General features: G+C 37.5%; 1 protein-coding gene across 5 annotated transcripts in view; it reads left to right on the top strand.

The window, feature by feature from the left end:
• Window positions 1-17221, top strand: part of fat1b (FAT atypical cadherin 1b) — an 80085-nt gene extending 62864 nt beyond the window's left edge. The window contains exons 19-31 of one of the 5 annotated variants that reach the window (XM_049484219.1): window positions 21-218; window positions 1610-2118; window positions 3935-4257; window positions 5248-5376; window positions 6791-6945; window positions 7414-7882; window positions 9050-9203; window positions 9328-9438; window positions 11376-11983; window positions 13883-13996; window positions 14124-14181; window positions 15557-15584; window positions 16032-16121. In XM_049484219.1, the coding sequence (XP_049340176.1) occupies window positions 21-218; window positions 1610-2118; window positions 3935-4257; window positions 5248-5376; window positions 6791-6945; window positions 7414-7882; window positions 9050-9203; window positions 9328-9438; window positions 11376-11983; window positions 13883-13996; window positions 14124-14181; window positions 15557-15581 (2853 nt within the window). In that variant the 3' untranslated portion in view covers window positions 15582-15584; window positions 16032-16121. Of the gene's footprint in view, window positions 1-20; window positions 219-1609; window positions 2119-3934; window positions 4258-5247; window positions 5377-6790; window positions 6946-7413; window positions 7883-9049; window positions 9204-9327; window positions 9439-11375; window positions 11984-13882; window positions 13997-14123; window positions 14182-15556; window positions 15585-16031 lie in introns of all 5 variants that reach the window. The other 4 variants (XM_022684211.2, XM_022684210.2, XM_049484218.1 and 1 more) reach the window with 4 other exon arrangements.
• The last annotated feature ends 2186 nt before the right edge of the window (window positions 17222-19407 follow it).

Below are 19407 nucleotides of genomic sequence, written 5' to 3'. Positions count from 1 at the left end.
TCTTTCTTTCTTTCTTTCAGGAGAGCCTGCCTGCCGGGGCCTCTGTCCTCCAGCTCAATGTGACCGACAGAGACACCCCCCAAAACGTACCCCCGTTCTCCTACAGCATCCTGAAGGGCAACGAGGGGAAGCAGTTCAGCATAGACCAGCAGGGAGTCATTAGAACCACAAGCCCTCTGAAGAGATCAGTAAAGGATCAGTATGTCCTGCAGGTCCAGGTAAAAACAGTGTTGAGCTGGGTGCAGAATAGGATTTATAAGAGACACAGTAGTGAAGTGAACACAGGAGGACAGTGATTTGATGTGAAGGCCAAAGAATACAAAAAATGAAGCAAAAATATTGCTTAATTTTAGCTTTTTTAAACAAACAAACAAAAAAAAAACAGCAGAAAAGCCTTATTGTCTCATTTTAAACTAAGATTCCACACACATCTCCAGAGCTCCCTCTCCTGTCCAAAAAATAAAATTACCTGCTAGTTAAGAAATGTTCACGTTACTGCACTTATAAATTAGGTAATTGTAACATGTATAACATCAACACAGATTTGTATTTCAATTACTAATTTTTTTTAAAATAATTGTTGTAATATAATATACTTTTTTTTATTAAGATGATTTTCTTTTCGTGCCTTAAAATCTAAATTCCCACATCAGCCTCTTTTAAAACTGATAAAAGATATTGTACAGTGCATGTTAAGAGCTTAATATTAGGCTTAATAATAATAATGATAATAATAAATTATTTATAACATGTAGTAGTCACGACTACAGCTACAGTATATGACAAAAGTCATAAGACACAAACTTGTTTCAGAAGCTAAAGAACATTAAAATGACAAATTTTACATGTTGACATTACATGTTGATGTCACTGGCCAGCTTTTAACCTCCCTTACAAGATAACACCTAGCTATACAGCTTATACAGATGTGGGCATTTTTAATCAATTTACATTAATCAATCAATCAATCAATCACATTTATTTCCACTCAGTAAATAAATTTGGGTGTAGCCCTCATTTTCAATGCAATGCAATGCGATCATATACAAAATTAAAGGGACTGAAAAATAAGTTTAAATTGTAAAAACAAGCAAACAATATAAGATTTATAAGAATATTAAGAAGAAATAAAATAATCCAGAATAAAATTATATGCAGACAGGCTATAAAACTAAAGATAAATAATTAGAATAATAAAATATAAACACAATTACATAAATAAAGGACTGAAATAACACCTAAATTATAAAACAAATATGGAACTAAAATAAATAATAATAAGTAATAAAAGTATAAAAAATAAAAGGAAATAAAGAAATAAATGAAATAAAAAGGTTAAAGGCCAAAAGTAAAACCAGTAATAAAATAAATAGAAACATAATAAAAAACATAATGCTCTACAATGACATTTAGCATATCAGTATATTTAATTTTTCACTGTATTTTAAATTCTTCTGTTCTTTATTTCCTGCATAAGGTTTTTTAACTGATTTTTTCTTACTTGCTTGCTTTGCTGTTTAAAAAAAAAAAAAAAATATATATATATATATATATATATATATATATATATATATATATATTTTTTTTTTTTTTTTTTTTAATTGATCAGGTGACAGACAGTGGGAAACCTCCTCTCCAGTCCTCCACCCTGGTGAACCTCCACGTGGCTCAGACGAGTGTGCATCCTCCATCAGTTCTCCCTCTGGAGGTGTTCATCCTCGTTCCAGGAGAGGAGTATCCAGCAGGAGGTGTTGTAGGAAAAGTTCACGCCTCAGATCTGGACGAGTACGACACTCTTAATTACACTCTCCAGCCTCCGGGTCACGACCTGTTCTCCGTGTCCGACGCAGACGGCCGGCTGCTGGCCCGGCGGGGGCTGGACGTGGGCCGCTACCCTCTAAATGTGTTGGTCAGCGATGGACGCTTCTCCTCCTCAGCCAGCGTCACTGTGCACGTGCAGCAGGTCACTCAGCAGATGCTGGAGGGCTCAGTGTCTGTGCAGTTTGCTGGGGTCAGTGCTGAGGATTTCCTTCAGGAACACTGGAGGAACTTCCAGAGGGTTATCCGCAGCTTAGAGGGAATCCACAGCAGGACTGGACTGGACATCAGTAGACAAAGGTAGGCTTTTCTCAAAGCTCAAAGTTTTTCGGACCATGATCAAACTACAACTCCCAAATACCCGCTACTGTAACTACTGGTATTGAACTAGTGTCTGCATGTGGCGTAGTTGTTCAGCTGTTAATCCAAATACATAGTGTCATTTAGTGTCAGTGAAACTAAAAGAGTTAATAGAACTGTAGTTGTACTAAAGGGTTAAACACTAAAACTAATACAGCTCTGGAAAAAAAAAACAAGAGACCTCTTAAAAATGATGGGTTTCTTTGATTTTACCAAATTGAAAACATCTGGAATATAATCAAGAGGAAGATGGATGATCACAAGCCATCAAACCAAACTGAACTGCTTGAATTTTTGCACCAGGAGTGCAGGCATAAAGTTATCCAAAAGCAGTGTGTAAGACTGGTGGAGGAGAACATGCCAAGATGCATGAAAACTGTCATAAGAACATGGTTATTCCACCAAATATTGATTTTTGAACTCTTAAAACTTTATGAATATGAACTTGTTTTCTTTGCATTATTTGAGGTCTGAAAGATCTGCATCTTTTTTGTTATTTCAGCTATTTCTCATTTTCTGCAAATAAATGCTCTAAATTACAATATTTTTATTTGGAATTTGGGAAAAAAGTTGTCTGTAAATTATAGAATAAAACAACAATGTTCATTTTACTCAGACACATACCTATAAATAGCAAAATCAGAGAAACTGATTCAGGAACTAAAGTGAAAACAGACGTTCATCGTTATCTTGGCAGTTCAGGCTCTCAAAGACACATTGACACATCCTGTATTAAGCTGCACAGTGTGCAGTTGATGGCTTGTCTATATCATTATTATCAGTAAAATAAAATCGTCGTTAAAATAAAATTATTTAAAATAGTATGATTTATAGCTATAATATCAATGGTAATTGGGAGGGGGCATGAACTAAGTGGTTGTTAAAGTGCTGCTAAGTGTTGCTATGGTATAGCTGTTGGTTTATGTAATGTTACTAAGTTTTTGATAGATGGCTACTATGTCAGCAGTCCTCCCAGCAGAACACACACACACACACACACACACACTATACTCTTACACACACTATATATTTACACACACTATACATACACTGATTTACTATACAGGGGTTGGACAATGAAACTGAAACACCTGGTTTTAGACCACAATAGTTTATTTTCCTGACGGACAGTTCTGGTGGAAACAGGAGAGTTGAGGTGCACATTGAATTCTGCCGTGATTTGATCAGCCGTGGTTTTATGTTTTTTGGATACAATCCGGGTTAGCACCCGAACATCCCTTTCAGACAGCTTCCTCTTACAGCGTCCACAGTTAATCCTGTTGGATGTGGTTGGTCCTTCTTGGTGGTATGCTGACATTACCCTGGATACCGTGGTTCTTGATGCATCACAAGGTCTTCCTGTCTTGGTCACAGATGCTCCAGCAAGACGTGCACCAACAATCTGTCCTCTTTTGAACTCTGGTATGTCACACATAATGTTGTGTGTATTGCAATATTTTGAGCAAAACTGTGCTCTTACCCTGCTAATTGAACCTTCACACTCTGCTCTTACTGGTGCAATGTGCAATTAATGAAGATTAGCCACCAGGCTGCTCCAATTTAGCCATGAAACCTCCCACACTAAAATGACAGGTGTTTCAGTTTCATTGTCCAACCCCTGTAAACTGACACAATGAACACGTTTATTCATCTTATCTTAAGTGCTTGCTGGGTTTTTGCTACAGTGGTTTTATGTTTTATGCTAATATTTAATACTTAATGATATCTAATGCCTTATAATAATTAAATCCCCCAGCAGAGCCGACGTGCAGATTCTGAGTCTGCAGCCTGTGGAGTCTGGGGCTGATCTGGAGGTGCTGTTGTTCTTGGAGAGGTCTGGAGATTCTGGATCCTCCCTGGAGCTTCTTCTGCAGAACCTCAACTCTTCCAGTGCAGCTCTGCAGGAACTGGGTGGGCTGAGGCTGGTGAGGGTCTTGACTCGACGTTGCTCGACGTGTCCGGACAACATGTGCAGGCAGGAGGTGACCCTGGATACGAGCATCATGGCGGCGTACAGCACGGCTAGAGTCGGTTACGTGACTCCTCGACACCACGTCACGCCCAGGTGTCTCTGCAGAGGTACGCACTCATTAATCAGATCATTTTTGAGCTTTATTATAGAGTGTAGTAACTGTTAATACACATTTAAACTAAATTTTGGTGCATTGCCATGAATATTAAAATGCATTTAGCCAGGTACCTCTTAGGGATGCACCAGTGTGGGAATTCTGGGCCAATGCCAATACAGCTAAAACCACAAACAATTATGAGTTTCTTTGATTTTACCAAATTGAAAACATCTGGAATATAATCAAGAGGAGGATGGATGATCACAAGCCATCAAACCAAACTGAACTGCTTGAATTTTTGCACCAGGAGTAAAGGCATAAAGTTATCCAAAAGCAGTGTGTAAGACTGGTGGAGGAGAACATGCCAAGATGCATTGAATTGTGATTAAAAATCAGGGTTATTCCACCAAATACTGATTTCTGAACTCTTAAAACTTTATGAATTGACGTTTTGCACCAGAAGTGGCATAAAGTTATCCAAAAGCAGCGTGTAAGACTGGTGGAGGAGAACATGCCATGATGCATGAAAACTGTGATTAAAAAACTGATTTATTCTACCAAATATTGATTTCTGAACTCTTAAAACTTTATAATATGAACTTGTTTTCTTTGCATTCTTTAAGGTCTAAAAGTTCTGCATCTTTTTTGTTATTTCAGCCATTTTTCATTTTCTGCAAATAAATGCTCTATGATATAATGACGATATTTTTAATTGGAATTTGGGAGAAATGTTGTGCGTAGTTTATAAAATAAAAGATGTTCATTTTACTCAAACATATACCTATAAATAGCAAAATCAGAGAAACGGATTCAGAACATATAACAGACATACTGTAGGTACTAGGGATGCACAATTCCATATTCCACCTTAAATACAACTAAATACTAAATACTACAGACCGGGCTCCCTCTGATTACCCAAATACAGCATAAGGTATTCTAACATGATGCATTTTATTAACTATATCACTGTGATTTCTTTATATTTTGTTTATTTTAGATGGGAAATGCCCTGGACAGAAACAGGGCTGTGGCAGTAACCCGTGTCCGGAGGGTTATCACTGTTTGTCTCTTCAAGGAGAGAAATACCACTGCATCTGTCCATTAGGAAAAAAGGAAAAATGCTCAGGTAAAGTTAAGCATCTTTTTAGTAATTTAGAGTAATTTATTCAATCAATAAAAATCCATTTGCATGCATGTCTGCAGTGCAGTGTTCTGATAACTCACTATCTGAAATAATAGACCACTCGTTTTAATCTCATATGTAATGTGTGGCTCTTACACCAGTAATTAAGCTTGGAAAGAATTTAATTAATGTCTGTCAGCCTCTGCTTAAGTAGAAAGCATGAGGTGTTTAAGTGTAGATCACTGAGGAGATGACTGCGGTCTCATGCAGACTGTCAATCAGCTGCTGTTATGATTTAATAAATGATGGGAGGAGGTGTGCATACACAGTAGAAAGGGTCGTAGTTTTGTTTCTGGAGGCAGGTGTCCAGGACACTTTGGTGCTTTTTTTGCTTAAATGCTTCAGAAGATTATTAAAGTCGCAACATTTACATTTATATGAACCATTGAAGCAAAGCAGTAAACCAGTCCCTGTCACTTCCTCGTTTCTCTGTGTTCGTTTACCTTTTTCCTCCGTGCATGTTTCTCTACGTGCCCCTCTCTGTGTTTGGTTGTAGCTCCACCTCAGTCCTGTGCTCTTCTACATGCTCCCGTCTGTGTGCTTAACTGTTCATGTGTAGCTCCGCCCCCTTGTTACCTGTCCTCAGGTGTTTCCCGTTTCTTGTTTTGGTCCGTGTGTATTTATAGTCCATTTGTGTCCGTTCTCCTATGTCGGTCCTTGTAAGTTGTTACCAGTGGCGTGCAGTTAATTCTGCAACCCCTATCCCCCCACCCAAACAAAAAAAAAATTTGATTGGTTAGTATCACTGTCAGTCAGATTAGAGTCCTGTAGCAACTGAAAAACGCAGACTAATGCTTTGAATTAGTTGCTGTTTTTTATATTAGTTCATTTATAAAAATATGCTTATAGTTTACAATAACTATATTATATATTACCTTATTAAATATTATGTAATGATTTACATGCACCTATTGTCACCCCTTCTCTGAAGGGTAAGAAGGGCCTTACTGCACACCACACTGCACACATCTTTTAGGTCGTTGGTTTTCTTTGTATTCCTTGTTTCTATGTTTTTGTTTATTTCTCTTTATTTCTGGTTCTTAGTTTGCTTTGTTTCAGTTTGTTTATATTATTGTTGTTAATAAATAACTCATTAGTGTACTCTCTCAGCGTCTTCTCCCTGCACACATCCTGACAGTCCCAAACCATGATACTACCACCACCATGCTTAACAGCTGAATTAGAGTAATTGTGTTGGAATGCACTTGTTCTTTGTATTTCACCAAACATTACACATTTCATTTAAACCAAAGTTCTGTTTTAGATTTACCCATCCACAACCCCCATCCATTCTTCCAGTGGTCTACTGGTTCATCCGTTTAAACTCTCTCATATGTTTTTTGGTTATTTTTTGTAGGAGGATCTTCAGTGACATTCAGTGAGAACAGCTACATCAAATACCACGTGAAGAGGAGCACTCGAGAAGAAATTAAGATTTCTCTGAAGTTAAAAACCTTTTCCATACATGGAACTGTGATGTTTGTTAAAGGAAGAGGCTACAGCGTTCTAGAGGTATGAAATAAAGAAAGAAAACACCAATGTTTAAGTTTCAACTCAAATTTCAACAGACAAAGCTTACTTTGTAGACAAATGTCTGACCAATTTCAAAGTTGTAATTTTAGCCCTTTTAATTGTAAGGTATAAATAGAAGTTTGAGTAATGATTACAGATGTATTGGTGTGTAAAACAGGGAATCAAAAATCCAGTGATGGAATAACCTGGTCTGTATTCAGCATGTTCAGGTAGTCAGCTGACCTCATTCTTTCAGCACATACTGTTGCTGAACCTAAACCTGCAGATCAACTGCAGCATCATCAACCCCACATCATTTACTTACTTAAAAACTCCAGGTGGAGACTTTTTTTGGCCAGGCAGTGTAAAAAAAATGATATTCATCCAGAGTGTAGAATATCAGCATGTCAAATGATAGTTTTTAGAGTTTTAAATGCTTACACTGTGCTGCTGTTCTCTGGGCTGCAGGTGGTACGAGGCAGGCTGCAGTTCCAGTTTGACTGTGGCAGCGGGTTGGCCACCATGACTGTGCACAGCGTTCAGGTGAACGACGGCCAGTGGCACTCGGTGGAGCTGGAGGTGAAGGGTAACCGTGCCAGGCTGGTCCTGGACCGCCTCCACTCCGCATCGGGCATTTCGCCTGGCGCGCTGCCCTGCCTGGGCCTGGAGAAGCAGGTGATCCTGGGCGGACGGGCGGTTGTGATTGGCTCCAGGCCGAGGCGGAGCCTGCCTCTCTCTGGCAGCCTGCAGGGCTGCATGGACGCGGTGATGGTTAATGGACAGAGCCTGTTCCTGCACTCTGAAGGCCTCGCCGGGGTTGTGCTGGAGGACGTGGAAGGAGTTTCTCCAGGCTGTGGGGTTGGCATAACGCCAAGCCAGGACTGCGCCAACAAACCCTGCCTTAACGGAGGAAGCTGCTCTCAGAGACCCAATGGAGGTACAGTAGACCCACAAGCAATGCATCACTACATAACATCTAATTAACCGTATTTTTTGGACTATAAGGTGCAATTAAAATGCTTTAATATTTCCAAAAATCAACAGTGTGCCTAATCCTGTGCATCTTATGTATGAATTCAACCAATACAGCGTTATAAGGGTGAGTTTTTAGTGAAGTTTCTCCAGCACTAAGGCTGGGTGCAGCAGCATTAGCATTAGCCGCTAACAACAGCACAAGCCCTTTCGCCGTTCAGAGCTTCACAGTATATCAGACTGTAGTCTGTGTGTTTGCCATGTTAAAACGAGCTACATGGGATAAACCGCTAGCTGATAGCGCCCTGGTGGGTTACTAGAACAATCACGGTTCCTCACTCTAGCGATAGCAGGTGGTATTTATATCCTGCTAGCGCTGTGATTAGCAGCTAATGCTAATGCTGCTGCACCCAGCCTTAGTGCTGGAGAAACTTCACTGAAAACTCACTATTAGACCAAATAATGGAAATCTAAGCTCTTTACTCTCCCAAATAAATGTTTTTTTTTTTCAGGAGATAAATCTGTATAGATTAACATCCAGTGCTCATTTAGCTTTGAAATAAAAATATATTTTTTAGAAGCTACAGTTTTCTTTACTTGTTTGCTGAGCACCCTGCCTGCCCATTGGAGAAAAACATGGTGACACCCTTGCTCACTTCAATGTAGGCATTCTTACTAGTGTCGCTTAATGTGCCTTATAATTTTTTGCGCCTTATGTATTATTATAGACGTTCATTGATAGTGCACTTTATAATCCGGTTCGCCTTATAGTCCAAAAAATAGGGTAATCATTCATCCATCAACTGGAGGTATGAAGCAGTATTGAAATTCACTGTTATAGGATAGCATGTAAGATAGCATTATGTTAATTGATCACGAAGTATTACATATTTCAGGGTATTTTTGTGATAAGATATTGAAAATGCATACATTATGATATGTCATTTGTTGACACTAAATAACTCAAGACTAGTTAGAAACCAAGACTCCTGTTCATCATGCAATCAGAGATTTAAAAAATTAAAATAAATAATACATTTGTATAGCCGGAAGTGTTTCTAATTTTTTTTTTATGTCTGGCATGTTTTTTATGGCTTTCCTTAGATGACGATTTTTTTTTTTTTTTTTGCAGATTATCACTGCACATGTAGTGGTTTATTCACAGGAGCTCACTGTGAGCTCAGCATCAGCCCCTGTGTTTCCAACCCCTGCCTGTATGGAGGAACATGCATACAAAACAACGAGCGTTACTACTGCCGCTGCCGAGGACAGTACACCGGCCAGAGGTACAGTACTTCAGCTGTTACTTACTGAATAAATTTTATATTATATTAGATATTATTATCTGCAGTAGTACAGTACAGATCTCTGCTCAGTGATCTGAGTCCCTGTGTCCCTGTGTGACTGCAGATGCGAGACAGGGCCGTACTGTAAGCAGAACCCCTGTAGAAATGGCGGACACTGTATTGACAGCTTGGATGGACCTGCCTGTGAGTGTGAACCCGGGTTCAGAGGAGAAAGGTGTGTATCAATATCTCATTTACATTTCATTATATTCTTCTTTTACTGTAATCTTTGAGTGTCCTTGCCATTTAAAAGCAATTGGAGATTAATGACTGAACACAGTTGTAGCTGATGATTAAGAAAGAGTCTCAAACTTGCCCTAGAACACATCAAATTGTGCATCTGAAACAGAAATGTAATCGTCACTGCTCATATAATTCTAATCATCCTATACATTTACCTGGATTTTATGTAATACAGCCACTAGAGTCAAAATTCAAACAATAGACATGATGACTGTGAAGAAGGTTGTAATAAATGAACTTATAATACACAATAGATAAAACGAGCCATGGTGAAAACATCTGTAAATGGTATAAAAATGTCCTGCCATAAATGTATAAATCTCCTATATTTTATTGTCTGTCGTATCTATGTGGTAGTTATCTTGTTTCACTTAAACTTCCAGTGACGACTCAACGCAATAAGGTTTTAATTGAAGCCATATTAAAAAATTAACAAACAGCAAGTTGCAAACAATATAGAGACCATAAAAGTATAAAAAGTCTAACAAGACAAAAAAAATACTAACTAAAAAACAGAAGAGAATGAACAGAATAAAGATAACAAATGATACCAGCTACACTGTTTTAGCAAACTATAGGCAAAACGTCTGTATTTAATGTTGCGCATAAATGAGCCTTTACTTTAAAGGCTTTTACTTTTCCTGAATTTCCTTTGGGATAAATAAAGTATCTATCTATCTATCTGTCTGTCTGTCTGTCTGTCTGTCTGTCTATCTATCTATCTATCTATCTATCTATCTATCTATCTATCTGTTTGCAGAAGTGAATAGTGATTACAGTAATTAGCTTTTTAAGTTAAACTAATTCTTTATACATAGTGTGTGATTTTACTTACCAAAATCAGTTAAATCCATTTTATGATCCCAAACTCTTAAATATTTTTAACTTTTTTTGTTTCTACACTGACTATAATGACTTGTTTGGCAGGTCAGTGTAAATGGGCTCTGTTCTTATCAGTTGCCCTGTATTTCACTCCTTTAGTAAGAAACCTGCAAACAATAACTGTACCTAATGATGCTGGATTTTATGACTTCACAACTTTAGATGGACAGACAGACAGACAGACAGACAGATAGATAAATAAGTACAGATTTGTACTTAAGAGTACAAAGATTGTCGTTGGGCTGTACCTTTATTGAGGTACAATAAAGTATGTTTCAGTGAAAGTCTTTTATATATATATATATATATATATATATATATATATATATATATATATATATATATATATATATATATATAAAAGACTTTAAAGACACACTAAAAACAAAGATACAATATAACTACTTTCTTGTACTCAAAGGCACACTTTTCATAATTGTACCCTCAAAGGTATAATATTGGTCTTTAGAGGGTCAGATGTTCCCTCTGAAGTACAAAGTTTTTCAGAACTGCAGGAAGTACAGATTTGTACCATTTAACCAGCCAAAAGGTACATTCAGTATTCTGTATTACTGTACTAATAAACATATATATATATATATATATATATATGTTTATTAGTACAGTAATACAGAATACTGAATGTACCTTTTGGCTGGTTAAATGGTACAAATCTGTACTTCCTGCAGTTCTGAAAAACTTTGTACTTCAGAGGGAACATCTGACCCTCTAAAGACCAATATTATACCTTTGAGGGTACAATTATGAAAAGTGTGCCTTTGAGTACAAGAAAGTAGTTATATTGTATCTTTGTTTTTAGTGTGTAGATAGAGAGTAATATGGAATATATGGGTTATATGGGTAATATGGTTTCCACCCTCGTGTTCCTTGTGTAGATAAAAGCTGAATTTGTAGTTGTATTTAAGCCTGAGATTTCTCTATACATTTGTTTAGCTATTTCTTTGTTATCACTGTTTTCTATATCAGGTGTCAGCTGGACGTGGATGAATGTCTGCATCTTCCTTGTCTGAACGGCGGCTGGTGTGTGAACACGTTCGGCTCGTTTAACTGCAGCTGCAGCCCGGGCTTCAGCGGGAGCCTGTGTGAGATGGAGAGCGAAGTCCACAACGTCTTCATCTCCAATTCCTGGAACATCAGCCTGGGTGAGCTGGTGGGGGTTCTCATCTTTCTGGTAGCTATCTTCATCCTGGCCCTGCTCTTCGCTCTGGTCCGAACAGGCATGTGCAGGTCTACTAAAAGCGAGGAAGAGAAAGAGAAGTACAGAGCGATTGATGCTTATATCCAGAGGACTTACCTGGACAGTAAAACCAGCAGAGGGACGTTTCTGGATGGACCACCGCAGGTCCCTGTGAGACCCCTCTCCTACAACCCCAGCGTTCCTGCAGACTCCCGAAGAAAAGACGTGGACAGAGGCTGTCCTCCTGAGTTCAGCTCTTTTACTCCTGATACGACGTTTGGAGTGAAGAAGTCTGTGGCTGTGTGCAGCGTAGCGCCCAACCTGCCCCAGCGCCGAGCCTCACGCTCCCCCGCACACAGCCACTCCATACGAAAACCAGACTCGGAGGAGGAAGATGGTAAGAGAGAATTTTTTTCTTTTCTTGTAATTAATCATTTCACATTAAAGCTGATGTCTGTAAGTTTTGGGATTAAGCGCCCTCTCTGGTGAGAGTGGGTAATTGCACCTAGCATGAGGAAGAATATTTTTAAACTGGGCGGGTGTGATGTGGTCTCCTTTTTTTAAGAGCGGATAAATCCGATTCCAGGTTATGTTCAGTCAGAGAGAGAGGGAGAGAGTGTACTCACTCAGAAACTTCACTTCAACTACACACTATGTTTTTACTATGAGTGAATGAGCTACTGAGCTCTGAGTTTCACCTTCTGAAGTCTCCATTGCTCCACCAGCCGTTCTCCTTCAGTAAAACTGAGCTGGATCCTCAATTAGAGGCTGTACGTGTGACATAAGTATGTAAAGACGCGTGACGTGACCAAAATTTAGAATAAATATATTAGGCTTAGCAGGGATGGTTGATTCAGCACACTGGCACCATTAAACACAATATTTTATCCCTTCTCCACTCAGAAATGCTTCTGCTTTCAGTTTAGAAATAAAATAATACGGAATAATATAATATAAAAGACAAACATGAAATACTTGGCCATAGTCTAAAATAGTGAACACCTATTAATAATAATAATAATAATAATAATAATAATACTTTGCCCCCCCCCTTTTTATTTTTACAATTAAATAAATCAAATAGCCTAAATGTTTATTGTCTTGCTTTTCAAAGATAAAGCAATATCAAAACAGATAATCAAATTTACTGATCACTGAACATTAAACAATTCAGCAGATAAACCAACAAAGCACAATTGCTCTTAAAATAAACATATTATTTCCCGGTATGCATTTTTCTGTCTTTTTACCATTTTTTTGTTGCAGAATATTTGTTTCATCTCTAATCCTAGCCCTTATCACCAAGTAACTATGTGTGAAATCGTACAAAGTCATTTTATTATAGAGTAGTTATTATTAAGATATAGAGATGAGTAAAATACTGTAGAGTCTGGATCCTCAGATAATGTTAATTGAGTTAATTGAGTAGTTAAAAAGGGCTCCCGGGTGGTGCAGCAGTCTGTCAGTCTTATCATCAGGAGATCGTCCAGTTAAATGACTGATGGTGCCATGAGTGTCTGTTAATTAGTCATTTTTAGTAGAGTAAATTATGTGTAAAGAAGAAATTTAGGTTGAAAAAGTCCCTGGCATGGCTTTAGAGTCGATAAAGTTCTGTAAAATTTATTACAGATTACATTTTAGTTAGAATACTGTGCCTCTGATAGGATTTCGGCTCTTGCTCATAAATATTCATACATTTCGCCTCTGATTGGCTAACAGCACTGAAATACCAGCGAGACAGACAACAGTTAGAATAAGTTATTAGTTACACTAATAACAGTCTTTTCAACGTCATATATTACTTTACAACATTTGTAATGCCCTGCTAAGTGCAGTTCAGCCACTGACCTAGTCTTAGAGTCTCTGTAAAACACCAAATCCACTGGAGATCCTATGTAAACCTATGTAAATGCATAGAGGTGGGTAGTCCAGGTCCAGAAAGTAAAAATCCAGCCCAGAGTTTTGTTGGCTGAGCCGCAGCACAGCCGCCCAGGCAGTTGGAACAAAACCCTGGGGGGGATTTTTACATTTAACTAGTGAGTGATCACGAGGCATGGTGGCCGAGGCCATGAACTCACAAATTGACGTAGACACCGAGCTACTGGCTACTGCAGACAATGGAGGTTGAGGAAGAGTTTCATGTGCAGCATCCATATACAACTCAAAGAGACCTACTGTGTTTCACAAAGAACAAGAAAAAGAGGATTTTAGTGGAAAGAGACATTTAAACTGTGCTATGGTAAATACCATTTTTGATTCTAGGGCACCTTTAAGAGTTTTTCCTCTTTTTCTTTAGATAATCACAGAGATACAAACTCATATTTGTCAACAGAAGAAGAAGAAAGGATGAGCAGTAAAAGAGGAAGCACACAAGGCCTTGCTGACTCATTCCAGTTTACAGATGATAGCAGTAAGTAGACACCCAGTTTGTTGTTTTTTGCTCTGAATGTTATTTAATAGTGATTTTAGTAGAAAGGAGTATAAAAAAGCTCTGTTATCATGAGATAAATGTCTGGCTCTCTTGGTGATCACTGCAGCTCCTGTATGGATTAGATACGGGCACCAGCCCAGGTATTGCTCAGACCAGGGCCAAATGTAAGTGTGATTTACAGACACCAGAACTGAAGCAGTGTGTAGATCCTCTAGTCAAATCCTTGTGTGTTTGTGTGTGTGAGAGTGATTTGTGAATAAATGGCATTAATGAATGTGATTGTGCTACCTTAGTAAATTGGTTAGACCCAAAACCAAAAGAATTTTACTGTTCTTATTAATTTACCATATTAAATTACACTATTAGTATGTACCCTAATAGTGTGGTCTAGTATAGGAAAAAAAATGCATTTTTTTCTGCAATATATATTGTGATATTTTTTATAATTTTCATCAGATTTCACCAGAAGTCAGTGAATCAAAATGGCATGATATGTACAATCCACTCTGTCTAGCCACAAGTGTATAATACTAAGTAAAATAAATTATATTGGGCAGATATTATTGAATGGAAAATTATTTAATTTGCCTTTATGCAACATGGGCAATAATATATATACAGCTCTAAAACAATTAAGAGACCACTACAGTTTCTGAATCAGTTACTCAGATTTTGCTATTTATAGGTAAATGTTTGAGTAAAATGAACATTGTTGTTTTAATCTATAAACTACAGACAACAGTTCTCCCAAATTCCAAATAAAAATATTGTCATTAAGAGCATTTATTTACAGAAAATGAGAAATGTCTGAAATAACAAAAAGATGCAGAGCTTTCAGACCTCAAATAATGCAAAGAAAACAAGTTCATATTCATAAAGTTTTAAAAGTTCAGAAATCAATATTTGGTGGAATAACCATGGTTTTTAATCACAGTTTTCATGCATCTTGGCATGTTCTCCTCCACCAGTCTTACACACTGCTTTTGGATAACTTTATGCCTTTACTCCTGGTGCAAAAATTCAAGCAGTTCAGCTTGGTTTGATGGCTTGTGATCATCCATCTTCCATCATCAAAAAAAAAAAAAAAAAGTATCATTTTCAAGTGGTCTCTTATTTTTTCCAGAGCTTTATATTGCAATAGTACTACTAGGACTATTGATGATGTAATTTGGAAACACATTTCTGATATTTCAATATCATTTTTACAGAAGTATAATGTCATATACATTTTTAGGAATAAAGTTTCAGAAGACATCCATCCGTTCTGTGAATGTCCTATTGATTATGCCGATATCAGAATATTAGATATCAGACTAAAATTGACAAAAAAAATATTTTGATGTCAATTTTGACATTGTACATCCTGTGATGTGACTGTTGTGTATGCTCACATTGTGAGGATGATGCTAAAACAATGTGCAGCCCTATTCAATACTCAGTCATCAGAATTCAGTTGGTATAAAACTTAAATCTCCTGTATTTTGTCTGTTATTGTTCATTAAATATTAACTGTAATTTCTTTGTTTCATTTTTTACAAGCCTCCACAATGATGGACTTTGTTGATAAGTAGGTTGACTTGAGAAATTATCCATTTCTTATGATTAAAAATGCATTAGGCGAATATTAACAAGCATGAATATTTACTGACTGTTTGTAAGTGCTTTTAAAGCCCAGGCTGTATCTACTCTAAAACAAAGTGCATTTCTCTGCCTCTTTGGTTGGCTTCCTGCCATCTCCCGCACCAGCACAAAAGCTGTATAGCAATCAGACTCCTAATTGTTAGAGGAAACACTGTTTTATGACTTGATTAACTAAAAAGCCATAGTCATTGATTGGTATAAATAAATATAAAGTCTTTTCACTAATTTGGCCAAACGTAGAAATCGCTTTTTTGCCATTTTTGTCTTAATAATTTTGGTTGCCAAATATTCGGTGCATTCCTAATTATATGTGTTTATGATTTCATATTTATTCTTATTAATTTCATAATTCTGTTTTGAAATGTCTCCACAGACTTCCACTGGGACACCTCCGACTGGATGCACGGTGCTCAGGTTCCTGGATTTCAGAGCCTCCTTCAGTATGAATTTGTGCAAACGCCCTCCATGTACTCTGACATTAACGACGTGTACCCTAGACCTCCAGCTCCTGACAGGGATTACCGTGCTGAAGGTGGAGATTACAGAAGCTGCTCTCTACCACCTCCAGAATTTCCTCCTTACAATGACCTACATTCTCATACAGAGCGCTGGGACAAATCTGGCTGGCCACAGGCCCACGCCGCAATCGCTCGGTTACCAGGACGGAGCTCGACAGCACTGGGTCAGCAGCAGCAGCGGCACGGCCTGGATCATCCACCGCCTAATCAAACTATCCATGGAGTGCCTCAGGGTTCAATTCAAGGACCATTTGAGTTTCAGCCAGGCAGCGTGTACAGTGGAAGAGCCAGGCAGGAGGGTCATGGCAGGCTTCCTGGTTTGTTGGATAGCTCTGCTCCATCCCTCTCAGACCTGTCAGACAGTGGTGATGAAGCGGATTTGATGGCTCTGAGTCGTGATGATAGTGCGTCGAGTGATGTCAGCACACCGATTATAATGAGGAAGAAAGACTCTGCACACTGAAGAGTACTGAAAAGTGCGTAGTAGTGTTTATGGTTTGTGTGTCTGTGTTTTATACTGTTGTTCTCTCAGCATCAGCACCATGTTCTCATAGAGAAATGTTCGGTTATGGAGTGTGTACGGTAAATGGATAGCTCTATTATGGAGTGAAATTTAGTACCAAAAGTTTTTCGTAGAAAAATTAAATGTGAAATCAAAATTTTAGAAAAATAGAAAAGAAAAAAATTATAGCAAATACATATTTTTAAACATGCTTGGTTACTTTATTATCCTTTGCAGTTTTTTGAAAAGTATTTCAGTTTGGATTTTGTCAGTTTTTATTTTTGTGTTTTTGTGAATTTTCTGTGGATTTTTTGGGGTTTTTATCTGTTAAAGAATTTTGCATCTGGAATCACTCCTTTGCTTCTGAGTTCAGCCCTCTTCTAAGCCCCGCCCACCTGTGAAAACTGTGCCAAAACTCAGAATCAAAAAACTGAAGCAGAAACAAACAAGAGATTCCAGATGCAAAAGGCTTTATCAGAAAAATCCAAAAGAAATCCACAGAAAATTCACGAAAAAGACAAAATGACTGACAAAATCCGAACTGAAATAATTTTCAAATAACTGCAAAGGATAATAAAGTAACCAAGTAAATTTGAAATATGTATTTGCTATATATTTTCTCTTTTAAATTTGCAACATACAATTTGTCCTTTTGATCTTAATAATTTTGACTGGAGATTTTATTTTTTTACGTAAAACTTTTGGCACAAAATTCACTTCATACTCTATTACTGACCCGGCCCAGTTCTGGGTTATGTGCTGTTGTCTTGTGTTTAGACAGAAAAGGCTGCGTTCACCATGTGCCATTTTCACGACTACTGTACTATTTTTATTTTTTTGTTGCAGAAGTGAAGCACACGAGCACACATCATAAATGAATGTATCATTTAAAAAGTAAAGTGTACATGTTCTGCTGAAACGTCCTGTGAAAAGTATTTAATTTAATGTAGAGTAAATAAGATGATCCATTTGATATGATTTAGTTGTTAGCACTTTCTTACACAACAGGCAACTTCTTATTGCCAATAAACTGTGGGATTAAATTGTTTTTACAGACTCATAAATGATTGTATTGGTATGTCTCTGTCTTTTCAGTTTCATATACAGTACCAGTCAAAAGTTTGAACACATCTTCTCATTCAATGTTTTTTTTTGTTGTTGTTGTTTCCTACAACTCTTGCTCTTCCTTTCCTGGGGTGGTCCTGATGAGAGCCAGTTTCATCATAGCGTTTTTAATGGTCTTTGAGACTGCACTTGAGTTTTTGAAACTTTTCAGATTGACTGACCTTCATTTCCTAAAGTATTTTTTTCTTTGTTTAGTTGAGTAGTTTTTACCATAATCTGGATTAGAACATTACTCAAATAGGTCTATTCACTGTATACCTGTAACTCTACCTCTTCACAACTTTACAACTGATGCTCTCAAACACAATAGGAGGCAAGAAGTTAACTTTAAATTAATAACATTAATAAACTCTTTATAAGTTCAGCACAGCTGTTAACTGAAAGCCATTCATGTGCACAGCGGTCATCTAAGCAAGAGTTGCTATTTAAATGATAAACAGGCTAATCACATTCCATACTAAAGCTGTGTGTCTGAAAAGTCTCACAAATGCATCTATCCTTGTAGTTACAGCTTAAAATGATTTATATAACAAATTTAGCACAAAATGCATTTTTATTGCATCCTCATGAATTCAGATTTTTTTAACCCTTCATCACAAGCATCTTTAGCACTGAAGTAAAGCATCCGTCTGCTGTTATGACCTGCTGTAAATATGATTCATGGCCAGATAGCAGCTTCTGGCAGTGTTCCTGAAGAACCTAAGCACGTTCCTCATGGACATTTGTCTCCAGTAAGTTATTATAATGATGTACAGCTTTCTCCAATTCCAACTTTATACAATACAGTAATGAAGCAGGTCAAACAGAGTCGTGTGTGGGAGCATTTTAGAAATACTTAACATTAACATGGTAAGGATCCTGCCTCTTGTGAAAAAATAATTTATTTTATTTATTCTTTTTAAAACGACTTTCTATTTATATGTTTCAACATGTTTCCACTATTGATATTATGGAACTAGTATCACCTACCATGAGTTTTGCCATGTCTTATGGAAGCTAAAGAACACTGCACTAAACTTCAGGATACGCGTGTGTGTGTGTGGGGGGGGGGGGGGGGGGGGGCTTGCACTGAATGTGGAAGTGATTTCTGTCACTTGTCTGTTTGCATGGACAGTTCTAGCCAGACGTTGCCAGTCACGATCATTACCACTTACTGCACCTGACATAACACGTCATGATAAATTTACATACTGCTGTTCCAGGACTTTTGCCATGTATAGTATTTACATTTGATACAAACAAAGAACAGAAAAGAAGCTGATAGAAAGCTAAGCTAAAAAAAAAGCTGCTTTTTCAAGCTAGTAACACTTGACGCCTGACGATGATAATTCGTAACAAGTTCCAGTTTTTGGGAACGTGAAAACAGAACGCTCCTTCACCAGTATTTTTGTGATTTGTTCTGAGAATATTCAGTAAAGCAGCTCCTGATGATCTTAATGCATGATTTGGAACATATTCTGTCAGACAGTCTGAGATGAATGTAGGTGCTAACCCATTTAGAGATTTATAAACCAGTAAAATAATTTTAAAATCAATCCTGAATGACAAAGGCAGCCAGTGACGTGAAGTAAAGTGAAGTAAATAAAAATCATTTTCATATGCGT

Source organism: Astyanax mexicanus, chromosome 10 (genome assembly GCF_023375975.1).
Source record: "Astyanax mexicanus isolate ESR-SI-001 chromosome 10, AstMex3_surface, whole genome shotgun sequence".
Classification (NCBI taxonomy): Eukaryota; Metazoa; Chordata; class Actinopteri; order Characiformes; family Acestrorhamphidae; genus Astyanax; species Astyanax mexicanus.
This window is presented reverse-complemented; position numbering and strand designations above follow the sequence as displayed.